General features: G+C 51.8%; 1 protein-coding gene across 2 annotated transcripts in view; it reads left to right on the top strand.

The window, feature by feature from the left end:
* The window catches only part of TRIM67 (tripartite motif containing 67), a 47,363-nt gene that overhangs the window by 23,259 nt on the left and 8,652 nt on the right, over positions 1–15,452 (top strand). Inside the window, exons 2-8 of one of the 2 annotated variants that reach the window (XM_019797350.2) lie at positions 5,101–5,196; positions 6,285–6,407; positions 7,404–7,514; positions 8,632–8,791; positions 10,795–10,940; positions 13,215–13,353; positions 14,695–14,998. In XM_019797350.2, the coding sequence (XP_019652909.2) occupies positions 5,101–5,196; positions 6,285–6,407; positions 7,404–7,514; positions 8,632–8,791; positions 10,795–10,940; positions 13,215–13,353; positions 14,695–14,998 (1,079 nt within the window). The remainder of the gene's footprint in view (positions 1–5,100; positions 5,197–6,284; positions 6,408–7,403; positions 7,515–8,631; positions 8,792–10,794; positions 10,941–13,214; positions 13,354–14,694; positions 14,999–15,452) is intronic. The other variant, XM_019797349.2, reaches the window with a different exon arrangement.

The following is a 15,452-nucleotide window of genomic DNA, read 5'->3' as shown; positions in this document are numbered from 1 at the left end:
CTTCTACCATCTAAGGGAATACACTAGCCCATTTGTGCACTCCCTGACAGTCACCTTTCACCAGAAGCTCAGGTTCTCTGCATGTGAAATGAGAGGCTGGACTGAGCCATGTCTAGATCCTTGGTTCTAACCTCCTGCACTCCTGCCAGGTACCCGGATGTGAGAGAACAAGGACCAGGTTTAAAAGGAAGCAGCTTAGGAGCTCGCACACAGAGACCATGAAAACATAGGAGAATTCTCTTCAAGGCCATTTGAACCCAAACTATAATAGATCCCAGTTAGGCAACTTATTTTTTTGAAGATTTTTATGTATTTATTTCAGAGAGAGACAGAGAGAACAAGCAGGAGGGGAGGGGCTGAGGGAGAGGGAGAGGCAGACTCCCTGCTGAGCAGGAAGCCCGACGCGGGGCTCGATCCCAGGATCCTGAGACCAAGGCCTGAGCTGAAATCCAGAGTCGGACGCCTAACCAACTGAGCCACCCTGGCATCCCCAGTTAAGTAATTTAGGTAAATTCATGCCGGCAAAATGCCACACCAAGTGGCTTCAACAACAGATTCATTTCTTACTGTTTCAGAAGCTGCAAGTCCAAGATCCAGGTGCTGGCTGAGTCAGTTCTAGTGAGAACTCTCTTCCTGCCTTACCAATGGCCGGCCACCCCCTGACTGTGTCCTTGCATGGCCTTTCCTCGGTATGTGTGCAAGAAGTGAGAGGGAGTAAGGTATTTTTCCTGTCTCTTCCTCTAAGGACATGAATGCCATCATGGGAGTTCCATCCTCATGACCTAATTACCTCCCAAAGGCCCCATGTCCAAATATTGCCACATTGGAGGTTTGGGGTTCAAAGTATGGATTTTGGGGGAACACAAACATTCAGTCCTCAGTAATTCATATATGACAGACCTGGGTTGAACAATTAAAGAGGATTTTAGGAATGCTTGGGTTACATTACTAAGGATAATCGTAAGACATCTTTGGAGATAGAGGGGTTATTACCACCCTTCCCATCTCATAGGGGAGGACACTGTAGAACAAAGAGACGAAGATACCCAGTTAACCAGTGACAGAGCCAGGATTTGAACCATCCTAGCCCAGAGTCCTCATGCCTCATGCGTTATAATGCACTGTGCCACCATCCACGATGGAAGATGGGGGCCCTGTGTACCTAGAAGCTTCTCCTTGGAGCTGTTGGTGAAGATGTGATGCTAGGCCAGGCAGGCCGTTGCTTTGACCCAGCTCAGAAATACTCATATTGTTAAGCTGTCTGTCTACGTGCACAGGCTTTACAGAAACGTAATTCTAACCTTCAAAGAATAGGAAAACATAAAATGCAACTTTTTGATTCTGATTAAAATCGATTCAGTCATGGGGTGCCTGGGTATCTCTGTCAGTAAGGTGTCCAACTCCCGATTTCAGCTTGGGTCTTGATCTCAGGGTTGTGAGTTTGAGCCCCACATTGGTCCCCACACTGGGCATGGAGCCTACTTAAAAAAAATCCATTTAGCCATGAATCATTATATTGTACACCCGAAACTAATATAACACAGATGTTAACCATGCTGGAATTAAAATTCTTTAAAAAATCCATTTAATCATGAAAAGCATTCGTCTTCTGCCTGGATATTTCCTTTCTTTTCAAGAGTTTGGTATAGTCACCATCCAAAGAGACAAAACAACTTATTCTCATTTCTCGGACTGCAGGCTCCTCTCTCAGACCAGAAAGGGACAATTTTCAGTGTTCACTGCTAGTACTCCAAACAGTCCCGTGGAAAAGGAGAAGCACATGTTTTAAAAATAATAATAATAAAATAAAATAAAAAAGGAAGCAAAATACAATATGCTGCAAACCCCTGATACATAGGCAACATATAAACCATTTGCCTCTTGAGAAATGATTTCTGCCTTCACCCCAAAAACCTCTGCTCCTTTTCCACTAGAACACTCAGGTCCAGCTTCCACAGTGCTGTCCCCTGGGCAAGTAGAGATGACTTGTGTCCATTTCACACATGGAACAATCGAAGTCAAGAAAAGTACAAGTGTGTGCTTGCAGGACATCCCCTAATGCCTTCCCCCTGGCACTCACACTGCCATCAGGGGTCCTTCCATGGAGAAACGGGAGAGGAGGGTGCAGGAGCCCTCAGGCCGGTGAGCACACCGCTGGGCCCCCAGATGGCTTGCTCTCAGATAGCGCCTCCAGGGGACATTGAGAAGAATGGGCGGGAAAGATCAGGCAGCAAGGCTGGTGGGCCTGGCCGCAGTGTCTACTGACCTGTGAGATTATTCCCCTTTGAGCTGGGTATTGGCCTAAGGTCACTCTGTCCTTGGGCTCCCTGCCACGCTCCTTGCTCTACTTGCCAAGGAAGAAGCAGGTGCACGGGCCCTGCAGTGGGTTGGGCTGCTGGGAGGCTGGCACTGGCTGGCTGGAGTGCGGACAGAGCCAGCTGGAAGGTGGAGGACCCTCACTAAGGCGGCCTCTCGGGGCTTCTCGCTGGCAAAGGGCACAAGAAGCAGTGACGGAGCTACGGGGATCTGTCCTACGTTAGCAGGTACGTCCAGGCAAGCGATCACTCTGCTTTTCTTAATCAGCCATGAGCATTTTCTGCGCCCCTACTTTGTGGTGGCACCACTGGCTAGAAATGCAGATAAGAGACAAAGTCCCCAGCATCAAGGAATATATAGGTTAACGGGAGTTGGGCCCCTCCTTGGGGAAGGAACAGGTGCAGCCTCTGTGGGCCCGAAGCTTTGAGAGATTGGAATAGGGAAGGAAGTGCTACCCTTTTCTAGACACTGATAAACTTCAACTTAAAATCCTTGTTGTTGGGGCACCGGGGTGGCTCATGATTTCAGTTGAGGTCATGATCTCAGGGTCTTGAAATTGATCCCCTCATCTGTCTCTGCACTCAGTGGGGAGTCTGCTAGGGATTCCCTCTCCCTCTGCCCTTCCCTCCACTCATGCTCACACACTCTTTCTCTCTCAAATAAATAATCAAATCTTTTTTAAAAAATAAAAAATAAATAAAATCCCTGTTGTTAAAGATCCCCTTGGGGCTCATGAACAAGGCTGACCTCTCAGTCTCCTTTGTGGGTCCAGCTATCCGGGGATGGGCTGAGTTATCCGAGGACCTACACCCCCCCGGGCCAGGTGCAGAGAACTATGCTGTCCAGAACAGTAGCCACTGGCCACCTGTGGGGGTTGAAGCTTAAACAAAATAAAATGTGCAATGGGGCTCCTCGGTTACATTAGCGGCCTTCCAATGCTCAGTACCACGCAGGGCTGGTGGCTGCTGAATTGGACAGCCCAGAATGGAACTATTCTGTGATCCCGGTAAGTTCCTTTGGCCCATCTTCATCCATCAATACTTGCTAGTAGAAAGTGACACACCTGGGGATGGGGGTTAGAGAAGGCGCATGTTGTGATGAGCACTGGGTGTTGTATGTAAGTGATGAATTACTGAATTTTACTCCAGAAACCAGTAGTGCACTGTCTGTTCACTACCTCAAATTTAAATTAAAAGAAAGAAAGAAAGTGGCATACCCTGGGTGAGCCATGGGGGGGTGGCCTAAACCACCTGGGGCAGGGGCAGGGGTCAGGATGGAGAAGGCAGTGGAGAAAGGAGAAGCTTCTTTGAGCAGGACAGAGCCCAAACCTCACCTTGACCTCACCTTGAGTGTTGGTGCACCCTAGGTCTGAGGCTCCCTGCTTCTCTTTCTGCATGTCTCCCTGAGTCATCTCTTCCACTCCATGGCTTCACTGACCACAGTCCTCAGAGATGCTCAACCAGGCTGTGTTTGTACAGTTCAGTGGACCTCAAACTACATTAGATCCCCTTAGAGGGCTTCATAAAAGACAGGCTCTGGCCCTTCCCTTCCAGTTTCTGGCCCCAGGGATGGGGCCAGAGAAGTTGCATTTCAAACAAAAGTACCAGGTGACAGGTGCACCTGATGCTCTTGGCCCAGGAACCACACTTTGAGGGTCCTTGGTATGGTGTAAAGAATCCCACTTATTGATTCATTCATTCCACAAATATTTAGGCAATGCTGCCATGTGCCAGGGGCTTCTTCTAGATGTGAATGAACCAGGCAAATTCCTGGTCTAGGGGGCTTACATTCGAGCAAGGAGAGACAGCCAGTAAACAAAGTTATGTCGAGGGGTGATGAACGTTATAGAGAACAAAGCAGGGCGAGGGAAGAGGGCTATTTTATGGGGTCATGAGGAAAGGCCTCACTGACCAGGTGATATTTTAGCAAAGATCTCAAGAAAGCAAGGATATGACCCCGGCCTTTCTGGCCCCATCTTCAGCTTTTTAATTAGAAAAATGAGACTCCTGGTTAACATGCTTAATAGTCAAGATCATCAGTCTCTGCGGTAGCTAGGTTTGGAGACAATTCCGATTGCGTGTGTGTGTGTGTGTGTGTGTGCATTTTGTTAAAGAGTAGCCTGATGCTTCCATCCAGGCCGGCAGCTCCACCTCTAGGTCCCAGCCATTGATGTCCCCTCTGGACCTCCCCTGTCCACACCCCTCTCTGCAAGGTGAGACTAATATTATAAGGGGACTGCCACAGAGCCCATATCCCACTTCTAGACGATGCCTTAGGGTTCCCAGTCCAGATGGCTCCAGCCCATTTCTAGGGCCCGCAGGCCTCTTCCCTGTCCTCCCCCACCCCAGGCCAAAAGGCGACAGAACAAGGTTGGGATGGGGTGGCTGGGACCTGGGACGTCCGTACGTAAGTGACTGAGGGTCCTACTGATGAGAGACAGAACTACCATGGGAGAAGAGGGCTCTATTTGCCTTCCGGTCCTGGGCTCTGCAAACATCGGGAGCAGACTTGTCAGCCTCAACCAATTAGCTGAACGCTCCTTACCTCAATCTGGCTTTGGGGTCCAGACAGGAGAGTGTAAGTCAATCAACACTTGCCAATCATTGCGGAAGGAGCAAGCAATCGTTCAGGGCCCAGGAGGCATTAGCGGTCTCTCATACATGAGGAACATGGGCACGCAGGATCTGCCCTAGCCCTTCACCTACACGCAAGCCTTTCTGGTGAAGTGCAAACTGTGTGCTATTCACACCTAATTTTCCCTTTCAACACGTGATCTCTTTATAGGCCCAACTGTCCCAGGCCTTAAATGGGGTTTCCGACAAGGCGAAAGAAGCAAAGGAGTTTCTGGTGCAGCTGAAGAACATTCTGCAGCAGATTCAGGTGAGCAGAGTGCCAGCCCAGGAGGGCACTTAGTGAGGCAAGCAGACGAGCAGTGGCAAGAGGGAAGGGACCATTCCGTGGCGAGCATTTTGTCGGCGATGAACAAAGAAGGTTTAATTGTCCTACTGCGTAGCCTCGGACGCAGGGAATCAGTGCATCAAAATATCAATGTGTCATTTCCTAAATCCCCGTGTTTACTGAGCGCCTGTGCTGTGCCACGTATGGATCCCACGCAGATCAGCAAGGCACAGTCATGTTCTGGGGTGCCAGGCCCGATAGCTTCAGTGCAGGCCACGACACGGGGCTGGAATCCACGCTGATCTCAGAGACCTCAAAGGATTCTTTTTTAAGACGGAGACAGATCTGGGGTGCCTGGGTGGCACAGCGGTTAAGCGTCTGCCTTTGGCTCAGGGCGTGATCCCGGCGTTATGGGATCGAGCCCCACATCAGGCTCCTCTGCTATGAGCCTGCTTCTTCCTCTCCCACTCCCCCTGCTTGTGTTCCCTCTCTCGCTGGCTGTCTCTATCTCTGTCGAATAAATAAATAAAATCTTAAAAAAAAAAAAAAAGACGGAGACAGATCCTACAGCAAGAGCCCTGTATTTGCTTTCCTGTCTTCTGATTACAAAACACGAAAGCATATACTGTAGAAATTTTGGAAAGTAGAGAACAAAAAACAGAACCAAGAAAAAGTTCACCGATATCTCCCCACCTTATGCGACTGCTTCCCCATGTTGACATGTTCCTCCACGATTGAGACACGCGTGTGCATGCACACACAACGTGGGATTATCCTGTACACAACTTGTAAACACGCCCCCCTTTTTTCCCCTTCCCAGTCTTTCATGAGCATTTTCCATGACATTAAAAACTCTCCATGAACAGGGTTTGAATGACTGCAGTCTATCCCACCCTGCAGATGCGCCAAGGTTCATGGCAGCCCTCCCCTGTTCATATTCACATTGTTTCCAGTGTAATAATGCTACAGATGACTCTGCTCTGTGGAGAGCTTCTCTGGAATCCTTCCCTGTGTCTAGCACTGGCCAGATTTCAGCATTTCTTCTCCCTAAAGCTCTCTGCCTTCCCCAGGAAAACGGACTGGACTACGAAGCCTGCCTCGTCGCTCAGTGTGATGCGCTAGTTGACGCTTTAACTAGGCAGAAAGCCAAGCTGCTCACCAAGGTCACCAAAGAGAGGGAGCACAAGCTGAAGGTAGGTACCTGGGCGATGACACCCTGGTCCCTAACACAGCCTCCGCACCCCATGTGGGGTGGAGCACACTGTAGACACCGGGTCAATATTAGGTGAGTGACAGCATGGATGAATGAATGAATGAGGGAAGGAATGAATAAGGCGAAGAAGGGGTGAGCAAGCTCCCTCTGCACGTGCTCACACTCACAGGACTTTCCCCAAAGCCACGCTCTCCCAGCAGAGCTGCCGTCAGATGCCCTGACTCCTACTCCGGTTAGAAGTACTCTCTCCCATCTTCTCTGAGATCCTGTTTCCTGCCTGAGGGACTCAGCCTCTCACCTTGCAGAGCAGAAGTGACCAGTGACGGTGGCGAGGCCATGCTCTGCTCAGGTCACCAGCTCTGTCCCCTTCTTCAGGCCCTCTCTAAGATCTCACGCCCTCAGTAATCAGCAATAATAATACAACCATGTCCACCACAGGAAGGGGAGGGTCTCCCCTCATAGGACACTGGGCTCCTGGTCCGGGCAGGCGCCACAAACACTGCATCGACGGAGGACTGCTTCATTGTCTTGGGGGTTCAACCTACTTTATTGATATTTTCCAAATGAATTAGGAAATAATACTTTCAAGAAAAGAAGGAATGAGTGTTGGGGATGGTCCATGGTTTTCAAGTGAAGCAGCACTCATAGAGGTATCCATGACTGCCAGCAGGTGAGAAGTAAGACAAGAAGCTGGTCACTGGTCCCATGGAAAGTTTCAGACTGAGCACTTTCTCTGCTATCCAGAGTTCAGGAACAGAATTCGTTCTGTTGGGCATTGGGCCCACTTGTTGGGAACTGGGTCCCTTTATTCCCCAGGAGAGAGGGCACATGGAGCTCTGGAGCAGAGCAGCCAGAGGGAAGGGTGCAAGGTGGTCGCCTCTCCCAGGGCTTTCTCTGTGCGAATTCTCCAACTCCCACTACAGCCTGGCTGCTCGTCCTCTGATGAAATGGTTACTGAGGGTTCTTTTCATCACAGATGGTTTGGGACCAGATCAATCACTGCACACTGAAGCTGCGCCAGTCGACGGGGCTGATGGAGTACTGCCTGGAGGTGATCAAAGAGAATGACCCTTCTGGGTTCCTACAGGTGAGCCTGTGCTCGGAGGACAGACAGGCTTGGTTTCCCACCTCCAAGTCCGCCACTGCTTTCCAAACTAGCCGAAGTTTTAAGACAGTCCCTTCCAGTGAATTAAGTAGATATTCCTTTGCTCAGATATTCCAGAAGACCTAGGTTCTCATCTTGGCTCTGAGTCTCACTAGCTGTGACCCAGGTTCTGTGTCCATGTTAAAAGAGGGAGTCAAATGTCATAATTTCTAGGGCCAAAATGTCATGTGTTTATGCTTGGACTTCCAGAGACCCCAACTCAACATTTTCCCCACAAATGGGAAAGGACAGTCTTTGCCAGACAAGCTGGAAAGACTTGTGGAGGTAGTGAGTTAGCAGAATCCACACGGCCCCTAAGCTCACTCTGCAGAGTCCTGCAGGCACAGACAGATGGCCGCTGCCCGCAGAGCCCGTGTAGCTTTGCTGGGGCCTCCCTCCAACAGCCAGGCTGAGTCAGGGCCACGAGCATCTCTCAAGAACACGACAGTGATTCAGAGGGTGGCTCAGTCCTCCGTCTACGGGGAAAATGATGAATCCCCTTGACCAGACCCCAAGAAGGGTACACGGGATCACGGCTCCTTGGAGACACATGCAAGTGTCAGAATGAGCAGGACTTTCCAGCAGAGGAGAGCAGAGCTGGGTGGGTGCTGGGGAGTTGGGGGCAGAGCAATTTGGAGGGAACACACAGTGGAGAGCGACCTTCAAAATTCTGAGGATATAAGAAGCGCTTCCTTCAGACCCTGGGACAAACCACTAGTATGTTTCACTTTGCAAAGCACTAGATCTAGCAAAAGCAGTATTTAAGTATCATTTGCTTCGCAAAATGGTTTGGCCGGGTATGTTTAAACAGCAAATTCTTCTTTACATTTCAATGACTGCTCTTTTAAAATATGATTCAAACGATACAGTGCATCTTCATTTGTGCAGTGTCGTGCTGCCAGGGATCATATATTCTCTGCCTGGCTGGAGAGCACGTGGCTAGCACAGCCCCTCCCCCTCGCCCAGCCACAGACACCAAGCCCCTCCTCCTTCCCCACCACTTGCTTCATGATTTTTTCCTTTGCAAATCAAAACCCTAAACTCTGTGCTCGCCTTTAAGATCTCGGACGCCCTGATCAAGCGTGTCCAGGTATCTCAGGAGCAGTGGGTCAAGGGCGCCCTGGAGCCAAAAGTATCTGCGGAGTTTGACCTGACCTTGGACAGTGAGCCGCTGCTGCAGGCCATCCACCAGCTGGACTTCATCCAGATGAAATGTAGGGGTGAGCCGTGGTCGGCCAGTTCAGTCTTGCTTCTTTCAGAAGAGGCAACCACTCGGAGGGGGCAGCTCAGTGTCATTGGAAGACTGGTGACAGGCAGAGTGAGGCAGAGTGGGAGGGGAAGGATGCCAAAGTCACAGACCCGGGTTCAAGTCCCAGCTCAGCCACCCACTAGCTGGGTGGCCTAGGGAGGGTAGCACCCCAGTCTGAGCCCGAGTTTTCCCATTTGTAAAAGAGGATTAGTTATTTATTCTGACACTTAGTGAGTGTCCCATGTGCCAGGCACTCTTCTAGGTGCAGGACACAGCTTTGAACCCGGGAGGTCAACACACTCCCTCACAAGATGGAGCTGATATTCTAGAAAAGGAAACAGACAGTATACAAATGTATCATATAATGTCCAGTGGAGGCTTTTTGGGAAAGGGGGGTATTTTGGGGTGAGGAAGAGAAGAGAGATGCAATATAGGAGAAGAATATTCCAGGTGGCAGAGGGGTGGCAAACGCAAAGGCCCTGAGGCAGGAATCCATTTTCTGGGTTCCAAGAAGAGCAAAAAAGTCAGAGGTGAGAGCAGAATGAACAAGATGGACGGTGCTAGGAGGTGGGGGAGAGCCATGGGAGACACAGGCTAAGGGTCAAGTAAAGTTGCACGACTTGCACCAGGTTACAAAATTAGCAAGTGATAACCAAAACCAGAGTCCTATCCGAAAGGCTTCCTCTCCAGAGGCATCAAGGGTACATTCCAGAGAGGTGATAAAGCTGTTTGGCTTTTTAAAACCAAAATCTCAAAAGACAGAGTGCCATACCTACAGAATCTATGAGGGCAGGAAATCCTTACCTGCAAAACATGTGGCCAGTTTTACACTAAAGACAAAACAAGCGTCTTGCACATCTGCGTGCTCACTCCCACACTCGGTTTGCATCTCAGGCGAGGTGGGAAATGCTGCCTGCCTTAGGTGTGAAGGACACGTGGTACTGGGGGGCAGGGGAGCCCCGCAGACGGTGGGGAGGTGCAGCAGAAGAAAGGGTGGCTCTGGAAAGGGGGGGTGTGAAAGGAGGAGGCTTGGAGCCGCTCCCGATGCTGCTCTGTGTGGGGTTGGGTGGTGAATTCACAGAGGAAGTGGGAGAGGCAACAGCAGAGCCTAGGATGGAGAGGGGACCCCTACATGCTCGTAAACTGAGGCCCGGGGAGTCAGCTCCACTCAGCCAGCCCTGAGACCAAGTCTGTGAACAAGACAGGGCTGCACCCAGCTAAACCTTCAGGTGCAACTGGGAAGACAGCCCTAATAACCGGACCCAGACTGAAATCTGTACTGTTTAGAAGTCTGTTGTTGTGATTTTCCCTTCAACAACTGTCAGTGTGGGCCATTTTATTCACATCCCTAATTCCATGGGTTGGCTGTTGGATACTCTAAGATTGCCTCTCCTTCCCGGATCTGGTTCCCTGGGCTTCCAGCCAAAGGTTTAAATGTGTCTTTGAATTCTGCATGCCCTCTACCCAACAGCACCTTCCCAAGCCACGGTGTAAGCCGCTTGCTGGCCCCGCAGAGAGGGTCCACGCAGGCCTGCACATGGCCTGGAGGCACGTGGACCCAGGCTCTGTCAGAATCCCTCGTGGGCCCCTCAGGGGTCTGAGACTCAAAACTAGAGATTCTCAGTGGGCAGGTGAGGAAGAGGACAGCTCTTCCTTAGAGCTCCAGATGCAGAGACGTGGAAGCATCTGCCATGCCTCTCCCACCCCCCACCCCCAACCCCAACCCCAGATTCCAGGACACGCTGGAAGTGCATGGTCACCAGTCACCTGTGCTTGCCCTCACCCCCACCCCCACTCACCTCAAGGCTGAGACTCCTGGGGCTGACATGCGCCTGCAAGAGGCTGGGCGTGACCTCAGGGTGGCCACCGTTCCTTCTGGGGGCTGGGGGCTGCAGCCGTGGGGGAGGAGAGTCCACACAGGTGTCCTGTGCCCGGCAAGTGGTTCAGGCACTGAACCAGCGGTTCCTGTCACAGTGCCACCTGGCCCCCTGCTGCAGCTGGAGAAGTGTTGTACCCACAACAACAGTGTCACGCTGGCATGGAGGATGCCGCCCTTTACCCACAGCCCCGTGGACGGCTACATCCTGGAGCTGGATGACGGCGACGGGGGCCAGTTCCGGGTGAGGCCCTACTACTTGCTTTGGGGGGGTCTTAACGCCAAGGCCTCTGGACTAGCCCGTGGGGCTGCCCTCAGCCCTGATGCTCCCCCCAGAGGGCATTGGCCCAAACACAGAGGGCTGGTGGGTCTGGACCCTTGGGAGATGGAGCTGCTCGACCAAGGGCTAGGTCTGGGCAGCTCCGGCAGGCAGACGTGGCAGCCACAGAGAAAATTTAGGACAGCTTTCCTGTGAAGACTGACACAGTTCTGAGGCCGAGGACGAGCTCAGAGAAGGTATCACCTGTGTGGATCGACTTCCCAGTTCACCCCACTAGTGTGGTCCTAGCTATTCTTCCACACCCTCCCAGATATCCCCGCTCACGCAGGCCCCCACTCCCGCAACGCTCTGTCACTCCCTGCCCTGCCTGAGTCACTGATTGTTCTACCTGGCCAGGTGCTCTCATGTGGAGACAGACAACTTGGTAAATGGTGGTTGGGTTGGAGTGACCTTCTACACTCCTGTTTCCAGTGAGAAAATATCATGGGGACAATGAAGTCTCCTAATGAGCCAGAAATGGTCTTCGATTCCCCCATCTGGTAGAGACCCCAACCCAGACAGCTCCCCTACCCCAACCCAGACCCCCTAATAGAAATCCACCTTGAGATCTCACACAGCAAAGGTCAAATTGCTTTGTGGGCAGGAACACCAAGGAGCACAACTCTGGGTCTTCTGAGAGTTCCTCCTTTCCCTTCCCGAGGAGAGTAGGACACACTGGAACAAACCACAGCCACCACGACAAGTGTGACATTCCTTCTCCTGGGGAGCTGCGCCATCTAACGAATCTTGCCCAAGACCAATATTCCCTTTGTTTCTCCCAAAGGGATTTATGCATATGTTGTTTCCTTTTTTTGTTTGAAAGGTCTCCTACAAAAACGTAAGACTTGGGGAAAGAACTGCAACATTTCCCTGGGAATTACTGGGTCCCATGTGAATATGGGCAATTGAGGGAATAGAGGAGTTGGGATCAGGTCAGCAAGGAATGGCAGATCACTCGCTGGGTTCCAAACCTCAGTCGTTCAGGCTATGCAAAGGAGCTAAGACCAGAAAGAACTCCTGGACCAGAAACCAGAAAGAGAACCCCTATTTCTGAAATGGAAGAGAAGACTGTTTTAGGATGTTTGAGGAAGCAGCCACAGAACTCAAATACAGATGGCCTCTCCCCTTTGAGACATGACCACTAATGAAAGCTAGATACAAGGGCTAGAATTTATGACAAGCCACATGTTACAGTGGGAAGAATGTTGGCTTTGAATGCAGGAAGGCCTGGATTTGAACCCCGGCTTCCAAATTGGTTCACTCTGATCCGGGGCAGGTTCCCTAACTTCTCCGAGTCTCCTCCTATATAAAATACAAAAAACAGTAACAACTTTCGAGGATCGTGTGAGGATTAAAATGCCTTATACGATGCCTGGCGCACAGCTATTATTATTAATAACTTGGAATAACAAATGAAAAGCCAACCCCCTAAACAACCAGAGAGGAAAGATGTTTTAGACAAAGACGAAACAGTGGCATAGGAGGAGAGCCAGGCTCTGCATTGGGGGAAGCTAAGAGGACAAAGGTAAGTTTGAAGTGAATGGGAAACAAAGTAAATCCCTACTAAAGGATCTTTAGGGTCCCATGCAGAAATGTATCACCCCCCCAAGAGGCTGTGAGCAAAGCAGTTATGGGGGGAAGGGGCCAAGGAGTAGAAGATGCCAACATCAGGGGTGGCAGAAGATGGGGAGGGGTGGAATGCCCCTCTCAATCCAAATCAACTTGAACCCACCTGTGCTCTCATCATGTGTGCTGACCCTTCTTTTAAAAATAGTGGTGATTTTGTTTAGTTAGATGCTTAGCTCATGTTTCCTAGCATAAATCCCCACTAAAACCCAACAATCTTCTCTTGCTCCAACCAAGAAGGAAGTGGGGGTTTCTGTACCTCCACCGTCTTGGGGAGTCCTGTCTGATCAGCTGGCCTCAGTGGAGGCAGGACGTTCTCAGGAGGCATGCTAGCTGGCTGCAGACCCCCTCCCCAGGACCCTGTCACACCTCCCATCCTCACAGGCAGAGGGGCTGGCCAGCCAGTGGCCAGACTTTGTGGCTGACTTAGACGTAGTCTGTGGCCCTGCGGCCACTCATCCAAATCCCCCCGGCTCAAGAGCCCTATTGGGACACTCTGAATGCCAACATGTTGCTGAGAGACATTTCCCCACTAACAGAGGCGCCTCCTGAGCACCCTTGGCTGTCTTTTAGGAAGTGTATGTTGGCAAAGAGACCTTGTGCACCATCGACGGCCTGCATTTCAACAGCACCTACAATGCCAGGGTCAAGGCTTTCAATTCCTCTGGCGTGGGGCCTTACAGTAAAACAGTCGTCCTGCAGACGTCTGACGGTGAGCACTCGGGGCTCGGGGGAGGACCAGATTCAGACACTGTGGACGAGCTTCTGAGGGAGGATGGGCGGGAATACTCAGCTGCGTAGGACAGAGGAGTGGAGGGATAGAGGGAATGCACAGCAGTGAAGTGTATACGTCTCCTCCCTGCCCTGTCCCTGCCCTGCCCACCGCGGCCCCTTGCCTGCACCTCCCTCCCCACAAGCCACCAAAAAAGAGCCAATTCTGCACCCCATTTGTTGGACTTGGAAGGGAAACGAGCATCTGAGAGGCTCAGGGAGACCCAAGGGCTGTGAAGGGGTAGGAGTGTCCTGGAGAAAAGGCCACTGGTCCCTGGGTGTGACCTTCCTCGCAGTGAGAAATCATCCCTCGAATAGAAGTGTGAAAGTCCAGACCTGATGGTTTACACACCTAGCTGCAACCTTTCAGGTTTCTGACAGCAAGGGCACACCAGCATTCGTGGGATTTTGGTCATCCGAGTCCTTAGCAGGGAGAAATGATGTAAATAAAGAACGGGTTCCAAAATGCATCTGTCCTGCTAACCCAGGCCTGCCCCGGCCTCGACTGCACCATCCGGGCTGATGCCGATCCTGTTTATTGTCGTCGTGTATCCCAGCACATCCTCTGGCTGCCCCGAGGAAAATGTCCCACGCCTGGTTAGTCTCCCTAGGACAGAGGCGACAGAGGGCAGGAGCAGATGCTCTTGTCAAGGGCACAACTGGAGCTAGTTTTCTGAAAATGGTGCAACCTGCAGGCTCATTTTACAAACCACGAAGAGTCCACCAGCTCTCTGCCCTCAGCCACCCACCCCCCCTGGCCCTGGAGAGCAGCAGTTCTTGCCCCATACATTGTAGTCATAATTTTAGAGTAAGCACCTCACTTCCCACAACCTGAGGGATTGGAGAACAGAGGGGACCACTCCATGGGCTGCGAAACTGGAGGATGGAACTTGGTGACTTTGGTTACATCGCTTCACCTCTCTGTGTGTCAAACCCCTGCCCACCAAGTGGGGCCATGATAGCTACTTCCTCTTTAACTCACCACAGTGTATGGGGCATAAGGGAAGGGGGTCAGAGACCAAGACTCCATAAAATGCATTTAGATTTGGGGCTCTGAGGCCCAAATGTCCATGTTCCTTGGCGAGGTTGGGTTCATGGATCGAGAACTTGGATGAACACAAATTGGAGAGAGTGTGTGTGTGCGCCTGCGTGTGAATCATACAGGCAAGAACATTCGATGCTGGATACCAACTTTCTGATAGATGCACATGAGTCTTTCTCCCAGCCCAGGTTAGAGACTGCTAACGAATTCCATCCCTGACTCTGCTTCCTTCCTTTCCAGTGGCCTGGTTCACCTTTGACCCCAACTCTGGGCACCGGGACATCATTTTATCCAATGACAACCAGACGGCCACCTGCAGCAGCTATGACGACCGGGTGGTGCTGGGCACGGCGGCTTTCTCCAAGGGCGTGCACTACTGGGAGCTGCACGTGGATCGTTACGACAACCACCCAGACCCCGCCTTCGGGGTGGCCAGGGCCAGCGTGGTCAAGGACATGATGCTGGGCAAGGACGACAAGGCCTGGGCCATGTACGTGGACAACAACCGCAGCTGGTTCATGCACTGCAACTCCCACACCAACAGGTGCGCCGTCGTGGGGTGTCTGGGACCGGGGGCCCTGTGTGCACCGCGACCCGCGGCTGTTCCGGAGCTCGGGTGTCAGGAGTGTGCGGGAGGTAGTTGCGGCTACTTGGGTGACCAGGGTCCCAGAGAAGTGAGCGTTCACCTGCAGAGCCCGCTGCACAGACTAAAGCAGGCCCAGGGCACGTGGCTTTACAGGACACTCGGCGGGCCCCAGGAGCAGCTTCTGCCAGGCCCCTCGGCTGTCCTTCCCTTCCCAGTCCCGCTCCACTTTCCCCTACGTGCTGTCAGCCGGGGCCTGAGTCCCCACACGGCCGGTGCCCTCACGGCTGTGACCAGGTCTCTACAGGGGATTAGGTGCCATTGCCCAGGCACTGGACCCACCCTGTCCCTGTTCACAAACCACAGAGGGGCCAGTTCCAGACCCACCAGCTAGCTCCCTTTCTACTTGCTTAAA

This window comes from Ailuropoda melanoleuca, chromosome 6 (assembly GCF_002007445.2).
Source record: "Ailuropoda melanoleuca isolate Jingjing chromosome 6, ASM200744v2, whole genome shotgun sequence".
Classification (NCBI taxonomy): Eukaryota; Metazoa; Chordata; class Mammalia; order Carnivora; family Ursidae; genus Ailuropoda; species Ailuropoda melanoleuca.
Note: the sequence above shows the minus strand (reverse complement) of the source record. Positions and strands in the feature narration are given on the sequence as shown.